This window comes from Scophthalmus maximus, chromosome 8, assembly GCF_022379125.1.
Source record: "Scophthalmus maximus strain ysfricsl-2021 chromosome 8, ASM2237912v1, whole genome shotgun sequence".
In the NCBI taxonomy this organism is placed as follows: Eukaryota; Metazoa; Chordata; class Actinopteri; order Pleuronectiformes; family Scophthalmidae; genus Scophthalmus; species Scophthalmus maximus.
In genome coordinates, this window is record NC_061522.1 from 15,047,358 (window position 1) to 15,061,148 (window position 13,791).

Below are 13,791 nucleotides of genomic sequence, written 5' to 3' on the forward strand. Positions count from 1 at the left end.
ATTTGACGATTCGACCGCACCCCCGGGCTTCTGTCAACAGGATAGTGACTACTGACTAGAATAGAAACATGAATAGATAGATACTTGTCATTTACTGCATGTACATGAACTACATAAAGTTTTAGAACACCTCCGTTGTTCCAGTTGTTACTGAGATTGACACTGTAATGTCTCTGTGTACTTTGAAATAGAAAAACAAGGATTCATCAATCTCAAATCCTAAACTTTATCTAAATACACGTGTGAGCACCTTTCTACAATGGAAATGAAACATTGTTTGAAAAGGTCGTCCCAACACTCTTGCAGAAGTTCAATAGTGCGTTCAATTTCAAGGCTTCATTTATGTCCCATGCAGAAGGAAAACTGTAAGTTTAAAATGTATTGATCCCTGTAATGGGCCAGTTTTCTTAAAAACACACATGATTTTTCAGTTTTTGGTGCTAAACCTTTTTTTTTTACCATGGGCAGTTTACTTTTGTACAAGTTAAGGCTATTTGTAAGTGTGCTGTGCCATATTGTCAGTGGGTGGTGGGAGTGATGGTGACAGGTGATATATGGGCAACTATGTCCAACTCATATGTTGGCCTTTTTCACACTGCATCTTTTTGTTTGAGTCCAAACCAGACATCACTTCTCCCCCTTCCTCCTACCTTTTCTGTTCTGATTTACACTTGTTGAAATTGAATGAAAGAACATGTGAGTCATTATAATCACGATCTTTATCGTTCTTTCTCTTACTCTTTCCTCCTTAATTTTCCTTGTCATATATCAAATCCTTTTCTTTCTCCGTTTTATTTTTCCCAATCCTTCCATCACCACAGCTCTCCTCTTTTATTGCCCTTTTCCCTCCTTTCAGTGCTCTCTAGATGCCCACCTCCCCACCCAACTTCTGAATACTCTTTTCCACTTCATAATCATAGTCGTCATCTTATTCTGCCTCTGTCTTTTCTCATTCCCTCATTTCTAAAGGCTAACAGACCAAACAGAGACAGTTAATAAATGATTCGTGGCATCCACGTGGGAATAAACGCACACGTACACAATAATGTAGCACAGACATGCTGCATAAGCGGCCTATTATTCATGTTCTCAGACACACAAACACAATCCTTGGCAACTCGCATTTTAATTGGGGTTTCAATCGTTTGTAAGGAGATAAATTAGGTTAATAATCTTTACTGGAATGCTAACAGAGCATCACACCGCAAGTATTATTTTTTTCAGATAATGTAAGTATCACAAGGAGGAAACAAATTTTATCAAACAAAAGTATATTGGTAATCATAATCTTGAATTAGAAGTAAACTAACCCAATATCATATTGTAATATAGTTTTAACTAAGATGATCTAAACGTCTGTGAACGTGTGAGGCAAATAGCTGAAGGGGCTAATTTCACTGTATCTCAATAAGCGACACCCTTGACCATGTCTTTGCCGTCTTCTTTTCTTCCTCGCCTTAGGCACATATGGATGCAAGGAAAACCCCTTTCCTCTCCAATCCCACATAGTTCTCCTGTGCGTGAAGCATATGCAGTAGTCTCCTGTGCTTAAAATACAAGAATTGTCGTGCTGCATTCCTGAGGCGGTTGTTGCATGAATCATTTACAGTATGGTCAAACGGTCTGTGCTCATAAAGAGACTAGACCAACGTGCAGATAAAATAAGCGATCTCCCAGCCACCTAATGAGTCATATGGGAATGGCTTTCCTGTGGAATGATATAATACCTGACTGCGTCTAAATCAAAGTTCAATCTGAATGCTTCCTATATGAGTATTACAGTTACTTTGTGACTCAGGCTTTAGATGAGCTTAACTCCCTTGGCTAATTTCCTTTCCCATATTTCTTTTAATTCTTTATCCATCCCTCCCTCCGTCCTATTCTCTTTGCTTCATGTCACCCTTCATATTTAGTTTCCTACCCTCTAGGCTGCATCTGTTCAGTATGAGGCAGCTTACCTTAAAAAGTAAATTAGCTTATCACCTCCACCAAGAAAGATATGTTTTCGTTCCTGCGCATCTGTTTGTTGGTTCATTGAACGGATTTCCACAAAACTTGGTGGAAGGATGGGACATGGGTCAAAGAAGAACCTATTGAATTTGGGGGGCTGAATGAAGGCAAATGATGATAACGGAAAAAGGCTGTGTTGAACGAGAGTGACATTCGTTTCTAAATCATTGAGTTTGTACCCCGATGCCATCAGCTGGGACACCAGGCTGCAGCACACTAAAAACTAATTTCTCTATGTATGAAACTGACAATCAGATTAATTCATCAATTGAAGGTGTTGGAATGCTGTTGCGGATTGGTCCTTTCCACTTTAACCCCATGGTGCATGGACTGGGCTGACCACAGTTAATTTACTCTGGTTTTCCAGCAGGGCTTCTTTAACTGACTTCCTATGTTGCTGAGTATAAAACTGTATACAATGAAGATTGGGTTTTTTCAAATCTGAAAATGTTTACACTTTTAAATTCTGATTTTTAATAACAGTAGCTGCTTAGTTTTATTATAGTATTGTGACCCCATGCTCCATTTATTGGCTCACTTAACCAAAAGAATTAGAGGTACTGAAAGATGAGATGGATTTAGACACTGCAGAGCATGACAATAACATGCCGCTCAAAGTTGAAATGGTTCAACCAATACAGCTTTGTACCAAAGGTTTTCAGACATCCTCTTGAAGATGCTACCTTTAAGTGTAGACTAGCAAATGTCCCCATGCGCAGTCAATGAACTTCCAAACAAAAACTCCTGGTATACTCATTCTTTTATCCCTCCTTTTCTCTCTTGTCATTTTCTATTATCTCTCCAGCATCCCTGCTACTCCTTGCTCAGCCTAAACACTGTGTCACTGCTATAATATTACCACTGTCAAAATCCCCTGGTCCATATTACCTTCTCCCCTTTCTTTCCCTCCCTCTGCATTCCCCCTATTTCTATCCCATTCTCCCCCTCTGATGTCTGCATTCCACAGATTTGTGACTCCAGATAGACCTCTCTTCCCCTACTCACATTCCTCCCTCTCTCCTTCTCCATTCCACCGTAGTTTCCTGCCTCCAGATGAACACTTTGTCTTTACCTTCTCACCCCTCTCCAACCCAGTCCTCTTCCTCGGTGTAGTGATTACGTTCCACTCCAGATTCCCGACTCCAGTTTGTTGGCGTCTCCCTGGGGCAGCAGAAGAGGGGGAGAAGGAGGGGGAGTGTCAGCTGTAGACTGCTGGCCTCTCAAATGAATGACATAATTGGCATCCCGAGCATTCACTGGGCTGGAGAAAGGCTGAGGGTGGGAGGCTGGGAAGGAAGCGCAATGTAGATTAGAAGCCCAGTTTGGTAACATTGCCCAACTATAGGGACCCAAATGCCAATTTACACAACACCACCATTTTTTTTTTTCGCAGTGTGGTCTTATAGCAGAAACACAAATTTAGTCATGTACACACAGAGTACTTGTGCTTATCATTTTGTCAACTTGCAAGTCTGCATGTTTTCTATAGAGTGAGCAGGACCGGGGAGGCTTGAGGATGGGAAGAGGAAGAAATTCACAATGCCGTGAATGAGACAGCGTGGGGCTGTACAAAGAGTCATAACCGGGGCAACTGTGAAGAACGTGGACCTTCTCTTTTTATATTATATAATATGAGTGAATGTTACTCTGGGAATGTCATGGGGTGTTACGCACGCACGCACACACACACACACACCTTGGGATGCATTAATATCAGAAGCTTGTTTTGAAATTCTGGCTTTGGGCCACATACACATTTCATTACATGGTAACCTAGATTAAGTATGGATGTTCCATCAAAGTTTGACTTTTACCCTGGATTATCAATCTTCCCACCATTATGTTTTTTTGGTGCAATGTCCTGTCAGTAAAGCTACCTGAGCCCCAAAATATACGATTATAGAATATGATAAAATATCCTAACCATCGTCAGGATAGACTTGCAGTTCCAGGTCATTGCCTGTCTCAAGTAAGCAGTTGTTGTAGTAGACTTCACACAGTGGGGGGTGTGGTCTGGGTTTAAATGGAGGTTTAAAATGACCTAGTTAATGATCACACTTGACACCACACCATGAACTTTTAAAGATACCAATGTCATCTGACGTCTTCCTTACTCTGCTTGGGATGCATTTAATCGAGCTCTGCTGAACGGTCATTTTTAAGTTGTTGTTGTCATTGAACCATTTTGTTTGTCTGTCAAAAAATACTTTAAAAAAAGAAGAAAAAAAAGAATCAGAGGTTCAAAAAGGCAAAGGAAACAATTGATACCACCTATATTAGTTTTATTTGAAAGCAAGGTTGGTTTTGAGAAGTTTAACAACACAGTTTAAATCTAGACAGAAGAAAGCATGGATACTGTTTTCAACATTGTTGCTGCAATCTACTATCCTGTATTGCAGGTGTTTAATATGAAATTTGAAATGTACACTAGAAGCAGCTGCATTGCTTCTTGCACTGCTGCGTCAGTTGGAGCTGGTGACCCCAGCCTTCCAGTTCACACATGTTCAGTGTGTTGTTTTCTGCTGGACACACAAAGTAATCAAAGTCTTTTGCAGCATCTGTTTCATACACTGTTTCATGTGGGCTTGTACAGTCTCATTAGACATTTTATGATTCAAAATTCCACTCGAATAACGTGTCCTTTTGTATCATGATACACCAGGACATGGTATGAAGTTGTTCTCAAATTCCTTTAAAATGTGAAAATTGACTTTTTACTTGAGTTAAGTGACCTGCAGGAAATGTCCACTAGAAGCAGCTGTATGTGAACATGAATACAGCTCATGCCCTAAAATAGAGGATGATCATAAGATCATCACTACTAGCACAGCGATGGGACACTGATACAGCACGGGCTGACTGTCCTGTCCTTGTAGTGCTGGAGTTAAGTGAACAAATAAACCACAAAATGGCTCTGCCTCACTGTGGAGTTGGCAGTACTATCACGAAATGTCAGCAGCCCCTTGGGTCGAGGGCAAAGCAGCCCAGCTCTGGTTTGACAATGTTAACACAGTGTGCGAGAGGCATGCTGGTGGTTCAGTGGACTGTACAGTGCAAATCATATACTCTTGTGAACTTGAACACAGCTCATGCCCTTTGTCTTGTCCTCTTTTTTTCTAAACATATTATTATTTTGTTGTGCAAGTATCTTCAGGAAATTTGGCTAGGCTTTATGCAATTTTATGCACTTCACCAACACTATTTTATGCAGTAAAACCATCAAACATAATTACAATTTTCTTTTTGTAAAATACAGTACATTTTCCAGTTTATCTTCGAACCTGTATAATTCTGCTGCAAATCTTCACACATCTCCCCACAGTTGTATGGTTCAAGAATGAACGTGTATATGCTATATACTTAAACAGTATATTACGTCAGGAAGTTCGATTACATCATGTATCTTTACATTGATTAGACAACAGCCAGTGCCTATGCAAAGCTAAAACTGTCGGATCCATCAGAGAGTGCACTCTGTTTGAACGTATGACTCATCCCACCCCCTACCACAACTAACAGAGTGATGCGTTAAGGAGCCATTACAAATGGCAACTTGGAGACTCCCTTGAGGAAACAAGTGGGAATCCCCTGAAAGCCTAAGTTTACAACCTTTCACCTTTTGACCAGAACTATGGGCAACCTTCAGTCTGACCTTTATATGCAGACAGACGGAGACGTTACAACTCTCCCGCCCCTTTAACTGCTCTACTTTGAAGTCAAACGCATATTGTGCTTATTTTTTAATGAGTAGTAAGGGACTTGCTTTTTGTAATACACAACATAATTATCATCCATCTTGATTTATGTAAATTGCAGTGTGGCATCAGTGGGGCTGTGTCCACAATAAGTATTACTAATATTGCAGAGGGGTTTTTCGTTCTGCAATGATGAATGAATACATATTATTACATTGCATTATATTTAAATATATATTTTTTTTAACTTAAACAACTCATCACATTAAAGAATTATCATTTATACCAGTGACATGGATTTAGAGTGGCGACTGGTCTCTTTGGTGTCTCATGGCATTGACACACCGAGATAATTAAATCTTTGAAAAACATAAATAAGGTTTCAAAGGTACTGGGACATTACAGGGACATTATATCCTGTTTCCTCCGATTTCAATGAAGGGTGTACACTTAAATGGTAGCTATGGTTGACCTCTAAGGCCTAAGGACATATTGTCTGGGTCAATGACAGGGCACTGTCTGTCTCCATGTCCCTTAGACACTAGACAGTGGTAAAAGCATTATCCTTGTATGTCCGTTTCTTAGATGGATGAGCTTGATTCGGTGTGACTGTTAAGTCTGATTTATGACTTGTTTCAGACTGTGGAATGGGGTGACTCACGTACAAATGGTCCCAAAACAGCAGCTGTTTCGAATCCTTTCACTAAACAATGCAGCAGAGTTGACCCCCCTTTGACCCTTTAACTGCAATCACAGATTGGTTTAAGATGAGGGCAACTTTGGGTGGTCGAATGACTAAATGAGCAATGTGCTGTGAAAAGCTGTAGTTTATGTGGACTGTGAATGTAGCTGCAATTAGATTTTGTGCATCTAATGCGATTACCAACACACAGTTCTGGGCATAACATTTCAGCACTGAAAGTAAAATGAGTATTCTCTCAAAAATAATGTTTTTATCAGGTCATACAAAGCACAGTAAACATAAAAAAAGAAAACATTAAATCACTATTTGTGTGACCACAGCTTGTTTTTAAAACAGCAACAATTCTGCTGTGAACAAGTTGTTCCAAGCATCTTGGAAAACTTTCCACAGGATTTAAACTCTCATTGCCTCCGTCTCTCCATGTGATCCAACACTTACTTGATGATGCTGAACTCATGGCTCTGTCTATGGGCTTCTCTATGACTTTCTATGAGTGTACATTTCTGAGTGTGAACATATTAAGTGGCTTAAACCTTTGCGCAGTACTTCCGTTGTCATATTATTGTTGGAATGCCTAACATGCATGTCTTAGTCCTGTTTGGAATTGAGAACACAATCTGAACTCACAAAACATGATTGTGTACTGCTCGTCTCCTGTGTTGTTTGCAGCCAGATTTACTATATCTCCTCTTGCTTTTAAAGTGGACGTTTGTGTTGGTGTAGAGGATGATCCACAGACAACACAGGGCAGTTTCTCCCCTGAGCTTCCCGGTCGTTTACCGATTCCTAGTTGACCCAGCTTTCCGTGTTAGGATCTTAATGAGTCTGGTCCTCTGCCAGCCCTGGGTCACCATGGCCTGCCTGCTCACGTGGTAGCCATTCAACACTGTTGGATTCACTCAGAGTGGCGAGATTAGATTTTGATCCCTCATTGATGCATGGAAGCACAGAGTCAGCATAAGCCCAGATAATATCGTCAACATATTTAGCCACATTTATTTAACTCCTTGTGGGGCTACTGTAAAATGATTTTGAAATCTGTGGAGGTAATATCAGCAATAATAACTCGAATAGAGTGTTTCACAACATTTCTCAGACCGTCTTTGATTTCCAAATATACAAAGTTTCAGAACACTACATTTATTAAAGATGTGACACAGTCTAAGAGAAAACATGCCTCGCGAATAGATTGCACTGTATTTATTCTCTGTTAATAAAACTAAAATATTCTTCTGTTAGTTTTAGAGACTAATAGAAACTTCTTATCTCAACTAGTGGAGGCTAAACTAGGGCTTTAAAAAATTGTCTAAACTATTCCCCAGTGTTCACTGTCCAACTCATTATGTTTAAGATGGTAGTTTGTTAGCTGCAGCTGTAGAAGAACCAAGTAGTTTTATATTGAACTTTGACTTAGAATACTGTCCATGCTCATCTTACACTCTTAAACTTTAAAAAAAAAAAAAATCTGAGAAGCTTTATCTCAGATTTTGAAAATCATCAATAATTTCACTATTTAGATTTGGTGTAAAATCAGATGTGTGGAATTTGTTTTCAGCTATTTTTGTGCTTCCCAGAATCTTAAAAAATCTTCCTGGTAGGTTGCATCTCTGAAAACGTTAGCCCCCCCATTTCTCATGATTGTGTAATTAATACCCCCTTTGAACCCATTAATCATCATCAGTAGCAGCAGTACAGTTGGTGAAAGGCCATTGATAACAATGAAAGAGGCTTTTCCCTCTGTGGTAATTGTGCCTGAGGTAATGGGGCAGTGTGCAGGTTAATCCCTTAATCTTCATCACAGTTTGGTAACCAGAGAGCCATGTATAGTCAGTTCAACCTGATAGCTAATTACCAGTGTAGTCTCTTAAGCATGGAGGGCACCCACAGCGAGTCAACTACTACCAGCTATACATGGTCTAGAAATATTCAAATTGTTTGTAGTTGCCTGTTTCATAACCTCACATCTTCTTTTTGCTCAATGACTCATTGAGAAAGGTGAAAATAACTAGCAATAGGTCTGAATATGAGGCGTTTACTTTAGTGTTCATTTGAGACAACACTGAGCATGTCCAGTATATCCTCTCTGCACTCACGGTCTGGTGCGCCCCCAGAATGATCGGTACGCCAAGAGGTTCAGTGTGATGCCAAGTTCCTCCTGCATGCTAAGCAATACATGCACAATTAATGCACAACCAATGCGGAAACTATCAGTGTTATGCTAAAGTCTACCTGTCAGTACATTGGAAGCAAAGTCTTTGGGTGAAGGGTGATGACCCCTTTGAACTTTGGTGAAGGGTTTTGTTTCTGAGTTGGATTCTTTTCCCACAAATATTCTGCCTCTGTTTTTCCTGTTTTTCTCCTGTCTGCCAGCAACATGGTGTCTTCTATGTCCCACAGGAGGTTTTCTTGCTGCCTCAGAGTTGGCATGTGCCCATACTTTGAGATTTGGCTGTGTAATTTCCCCTGACAGGCTGATGGTTAGTGTTCGTTCAGTCAGCCCAGTCAGTGTAATTTTGTTTGCGTCGAGATTGTCTGTTCCAATGTTTTGATTCTGTCTGATTTGTCGTACCTTGTCATTTTGGGTGTCAAGGTCTCCACAGTGAATGACAATAAATCAAGGATGGTTTCACAGGAATGTCCATGTCTTTTTCAGGATGCTTGTTTCTCGTTCAAGGCAGGTTCATGTATGCTGACATGTTGATTGTATAATCCATGTACACGATGTGCCCAACACAAAACTGTTTTGGCTGTGTCGAGGTTCATTTGCTTGAAAGATGAAGTAATGACAAAGACTCTGATATGACATATTGGTTTTTGTGATTAATTGCTTGTCTAGGATAAACATCTTAATTTCTGATTGTCAGTTTTTATCTAATTTGCCTTTACAACCCAGTAAGCTTCCTGGGCATTGCAGAGGATCTACAATTTTTTTTTAACTTGTGCACAAATGTTGTAGTTCCAGCTTAGGTACTCAATTAATGCCTGTGACTAAGGCTACATCCACATTACTACGTTTTCATTATAAAATGCATCACTGCCGCTACGTTTTATGCCTGCGGTCAACACTACTCAGCACTTAGAATGGAGACATTTGGATATGATACCCCTCCCGTTTTAGTTTAAAAACTCCAGGGCTGCATTGTAGTATGGATGGGCTAAAAACTGAGATGTTTGGAAACGATGACAGACGGTGAAGGCAAAACATTGTAAACGCTTCCACCTCATCGTCAGTACAAGTAAGGGATGACCTGTACCTGCATTAATAATTAGTGGAAGTGCCTGCCCATGACCATGAAAGCAGTGAATATTGAAAATATGATTGGAACATTGTTCTGCCTGGCAGTCAGTGATGGCTATTTAACTATGTTTCACAAGTGTTAAGTTCACTGTTGTTCTTGGTCAATTCATTTTGTTCGGTTTCTCAGCCACATCCCTTGATTGTTGCTGCTCGGGCCACTTTGTTGTGCTCTATAACTGTCACAGGGTTGTCAAGCTAAAGAAAACAATAGCCTGCCTCAGCTCACATAGGCCTTACAACGAACCAGGAGGGAGACATTTGTGGAGGGACATAAAAAGACAACAGCAGAACAAACCCAAATGCAGACTTGCCGTCTTTCTCTGCCTGTCTCTGCTGAAAGCCATTGTATGTTGTCTGCGATGCATAACGCTAGGGACTTGCTTCACACAAAGGAAAGAGTGCTTGTCTACTCAATATTTTACAAGGAGAAACTCTCAAACTCTCAGAAATGTTCTCCTGGCCTGTGGTGGGACAGTGAGGATGGACTAACAAATATGTAGGCAAAAAAAAGTAAATACTGAATAATTAGCTAAAGCTAGGAGAGAAATTTATTGATATTGTTTGGCAAACTCTTTACCAAGAAACAGTTATGTGTTATGTAACACAATTCACCTGTAATTTAAAAATATTATTTAAAGAATACAATCTTTTTCAAAGTTTGTAATATTACGAACAGGGTGAATGATCAGGAAAGCACAAGTTCAGATAGAAAACTAATGATGCCTTAACATGACTCACTGTAAGTAAAGACTGAAACACATTTGTTGCTATTGATGGGTACACTAACGTGTTCATGCAAACATTGTTTTTTTTTGTTTTTTTTACTTGTCATTAACATCTCTCTGTGTTTGTTCTCTTCCAGTCCTGTGTGCAAAGAACCTGGCAAAGAAAGACTTCTTCCGTAAGTGAAGCCTATTTTTACGTGTTGCTATTCTTGTCCCATCCCCCCCCCCCCCCCCCGTGCATTAAAAGGGCCTTGTCAGCAGTGGCAGCTTGCTGGCTTTTGAAGACATGCTGTAAATGAAGTCCCTTATGAGCCGTCTGTCTGTTGTACACACCAGGAGGCCTGGGACACACAGGGACCCACCGCTAACCCAACTTCTGTAGATACAGGTCCACTGGTACAGGAGCACTAGACTAAATAAAAAATGCTTTAGTGAACTGGACTGAAACGACACCTTATTTAGTCCAACTCTTGATCATTACATGAGAATAAAATCTAATTTATTAGACAAGTTGACATTTTAACCTCTGATTTTGCATTTTGTTGTTAAGATGTTACATAACATGTCAAATAATCAATTTTGTATGGGAGGAAAACAAGGAGACTCATATTTTGGCTTTCTGTTAGAACACAGGCCAATGAGAACAGAAGAGAAACTGAAGAGTCCCACACCACAATATGATCAGACTTGATGGGATAAAACACAAATACAGAAAAAAATAAAATAAAAATGATGACAATCGGAGGACTTTCAAGTGATAAAGTTGTACTCTTATTTGCTGTTAGTTAACATGTGGCTTTAGACTTTTCAGTCCACCTCTGTTTAGGTGATGAGGATGACTGCCTTTCTTTGCTGCTGACATTACTGCAAGTACCAATGTTTTCTTTATTTCCACTGAAGAGACAGTTTCACAAACAGGGTACACTTTTCCAAACCTCACCATTTACCTCAATAGCAAATTATGGTCACGGTAAAAGCACTTAATTGCAAAAGTAGTTGGCTGTATACTCAGTATTTTGGTTTCCCATTAACCTGGAAGTCATGGATACAGACAATAGTGGGTTCATTTTTGTCATACAAACAAAACACAACCACAGCACAGCATGAGGGTGACTGAACAGGTTTGACTTGTGTGAAGTATCGGTGCCCAGAGGTGTACATGAAAATCCACACAGTCCACACATGCACAGTAACACAGGGTAACACACAGTGCGCCAGATAAACACACAAACAAGAATGAACTATTAAATTGCCTCCTGAATAAGTAACAGTGAAATACTTGCACTCCCTCTCTTTACTGTGTACTTGTTTCGCACAACGGATGCATTTTAAGGAATGTCTTGTTGACGGTATTAACTTGTCATATTTGAATATAAAAAAAAAAATAATCAAGGGACCATATTTGATTATTTAAGAAAGCTGTTGCCACATATAGAATCGAATTCTTTGGAAAACACTGGAATGGAGACAAACTTGCGACTGCAGATGGGATGTTGAACTCCATCACACGCATGTTTCGTCCATGAAGGGGGTATTGGTGACCTCACTAGGTTTGTACTTGTGCTACACAAAACCACTTCACCTGCCTCTGTCTTCTTGTACAGGGTTACCAGATCCCTTTGCCAAAGTGGTGGTGGACGGTTCAGGACAATGTCACTCTACAGATACTGTGAGAAATACGCTGGACCCGAAGTGGAATCAACATTATGATCTGTAAGTCAGCAGAAGCGCTGTGGAGTAGTCTGACATGTTGCTGTGTACTACCTAATTAAGAAAGAAATGAAGTGTGTGTGTGTGTGTGTGTGTGTGTGTGTGTGTGTGTGTGTGTGTGTGTGTGTGTGTGTGTGTGTGTGTGTGTGTGTGTGTGTGTGTGTGTGTGTGTGTGTGTGTGTGTGTGTGTGTGTGTGTGTGTGTGTGTGTGTGTGTGTGTGTGTGTGGTATGAAGCGGTACAGAAACCGTACTTGTCACAAAGAATGTTGTATGCTGGTTTTGCTCTCTGTTGTGTCTGCGTTTGCAACTGCTATGAGAAGTGTTTCAGGAATGCACACAGATTGTTTTCTGTGTGCAGAAACACCCATCTGTAAACCTTTTGAGACCATTTACATGCGAACAAAACATCTTGTCGAGTGAGATTTCAGACATTCCATACCAAAGGCCTCAAAAGACATATTCATATGAGATTATCGGGGTAAAACACAAGTCGTACTGATAAGATAACTGTCTTCCTCAAATAACAGATTCTAACTGTTTTCGGTTTTAGAAAATGGCTTTTGCTATATTGTTTTGCACTCCTAAACAAGAAGTTTTCTCAATTCCCCACTTTCTCTGAGCCAAATGTGGTTTTACAAAGGCGGACGCATATTTAGAGTGCTCCTTTACTTTTGTCATCTCTTTGTCAATGTCTGTAACATGATTCTTTAACCTGAGTTTTTTTCCTATTAAGTATGATCTCCTTTCACTTTTAGTCTCAGAAATGTAAATGCAAATCACTGGTCTTTCAAATGAAATCTATGAATAATGCAATGGTCAAAAAAAACAAAAGGTATACAAGAAAAAAAGGTTCTCATATTTGCCTGGTTCATTCTAGAGTTAAAGCATAATGTGGTATTTATTATATTGTCCATTAGCCTCTAAATCATAAAAAGGCTATAAAAGGAGGAACAACATGAGTGCCCGTATGAACCTATGTACTCAAGTGTTTTCACTGAGGCCGTGTGGTGTGAATGTTCCCTGTACCTCAAAGTGATCACCCCAAAGGACCCACTAGCAAACAAGCCTTTGTAAAGGTGGGCGATTGAAAGAAATATTGGCAAAAATATATTTTATTTTTATATTTATTAGTTATCTTGTATTGCCACTCTATTTTAAAGTACTTTTTTGTCCATGCACTTATGAAAATACTTGCATCCTTATTATTTGCATGCAACCACATAAACATTTGTACTTTCTGGGCACACACACTTTATTTTGGGGTCTTTTCCCCACCTCCTAATACTGCCATGGGCCTTGATGCTCTATACTGATTATCAGAAACACCCTGATACAACGCTAAAATGCTCATCTGGAAGTTGATTAATTTTCAATTTTCTATTAAGAGAGCCTGTGGAAGCACATGTCCAAAAGTTTATGCTTGCGTGCGTTTAAGTTTAGAATATAATCAGGAGTTTCCTGTTCTTTTTTATGAAATAGATTGAGTGATAGTTTCTTGTTGAAATCGAAATCAACACACTGAATGAAAAAAAAGGAAAATGCCATTAACAACAGATGAAACCTGATTATACTGGTCTGTTTGAACCTTAGTGTGAACAGAGTGGGTCCCAAGAATAAAAGATTTAGAACAAAATACTTTCAAGCATTCT

At 39.7% G+C, this 13,791-nt stretch overlaps 1 protein-coding gene across 2 annotated transcripts in view; it reads left to right on the plus strand.

Moving 5' to 3' along the window:
* Positions 1–13,791, plus strand: part of LOC118312588 (E3 ubiquitin-protein ligase SMURF2) — a 54,399-nt gene that overhangs the window by 13,737 nt on the left and 26,871 nt on the right. For both annotated transcript variants that reach the window (XM_035637303.2, XM_035637304.2), the window contains exons 2-3: positions 10,569–10,607; positions 12,036–12,144. In XM_035637303.2, coding sequence (XP_035493196.1) covers positions 10,569–10,607; positions 12,036–12,144 — 148 coding nt within the window. The remainder of the gene's footprint in view (positions 1–10,568; positions 10,608–12,035; positions 12,145–13,791) is intronic.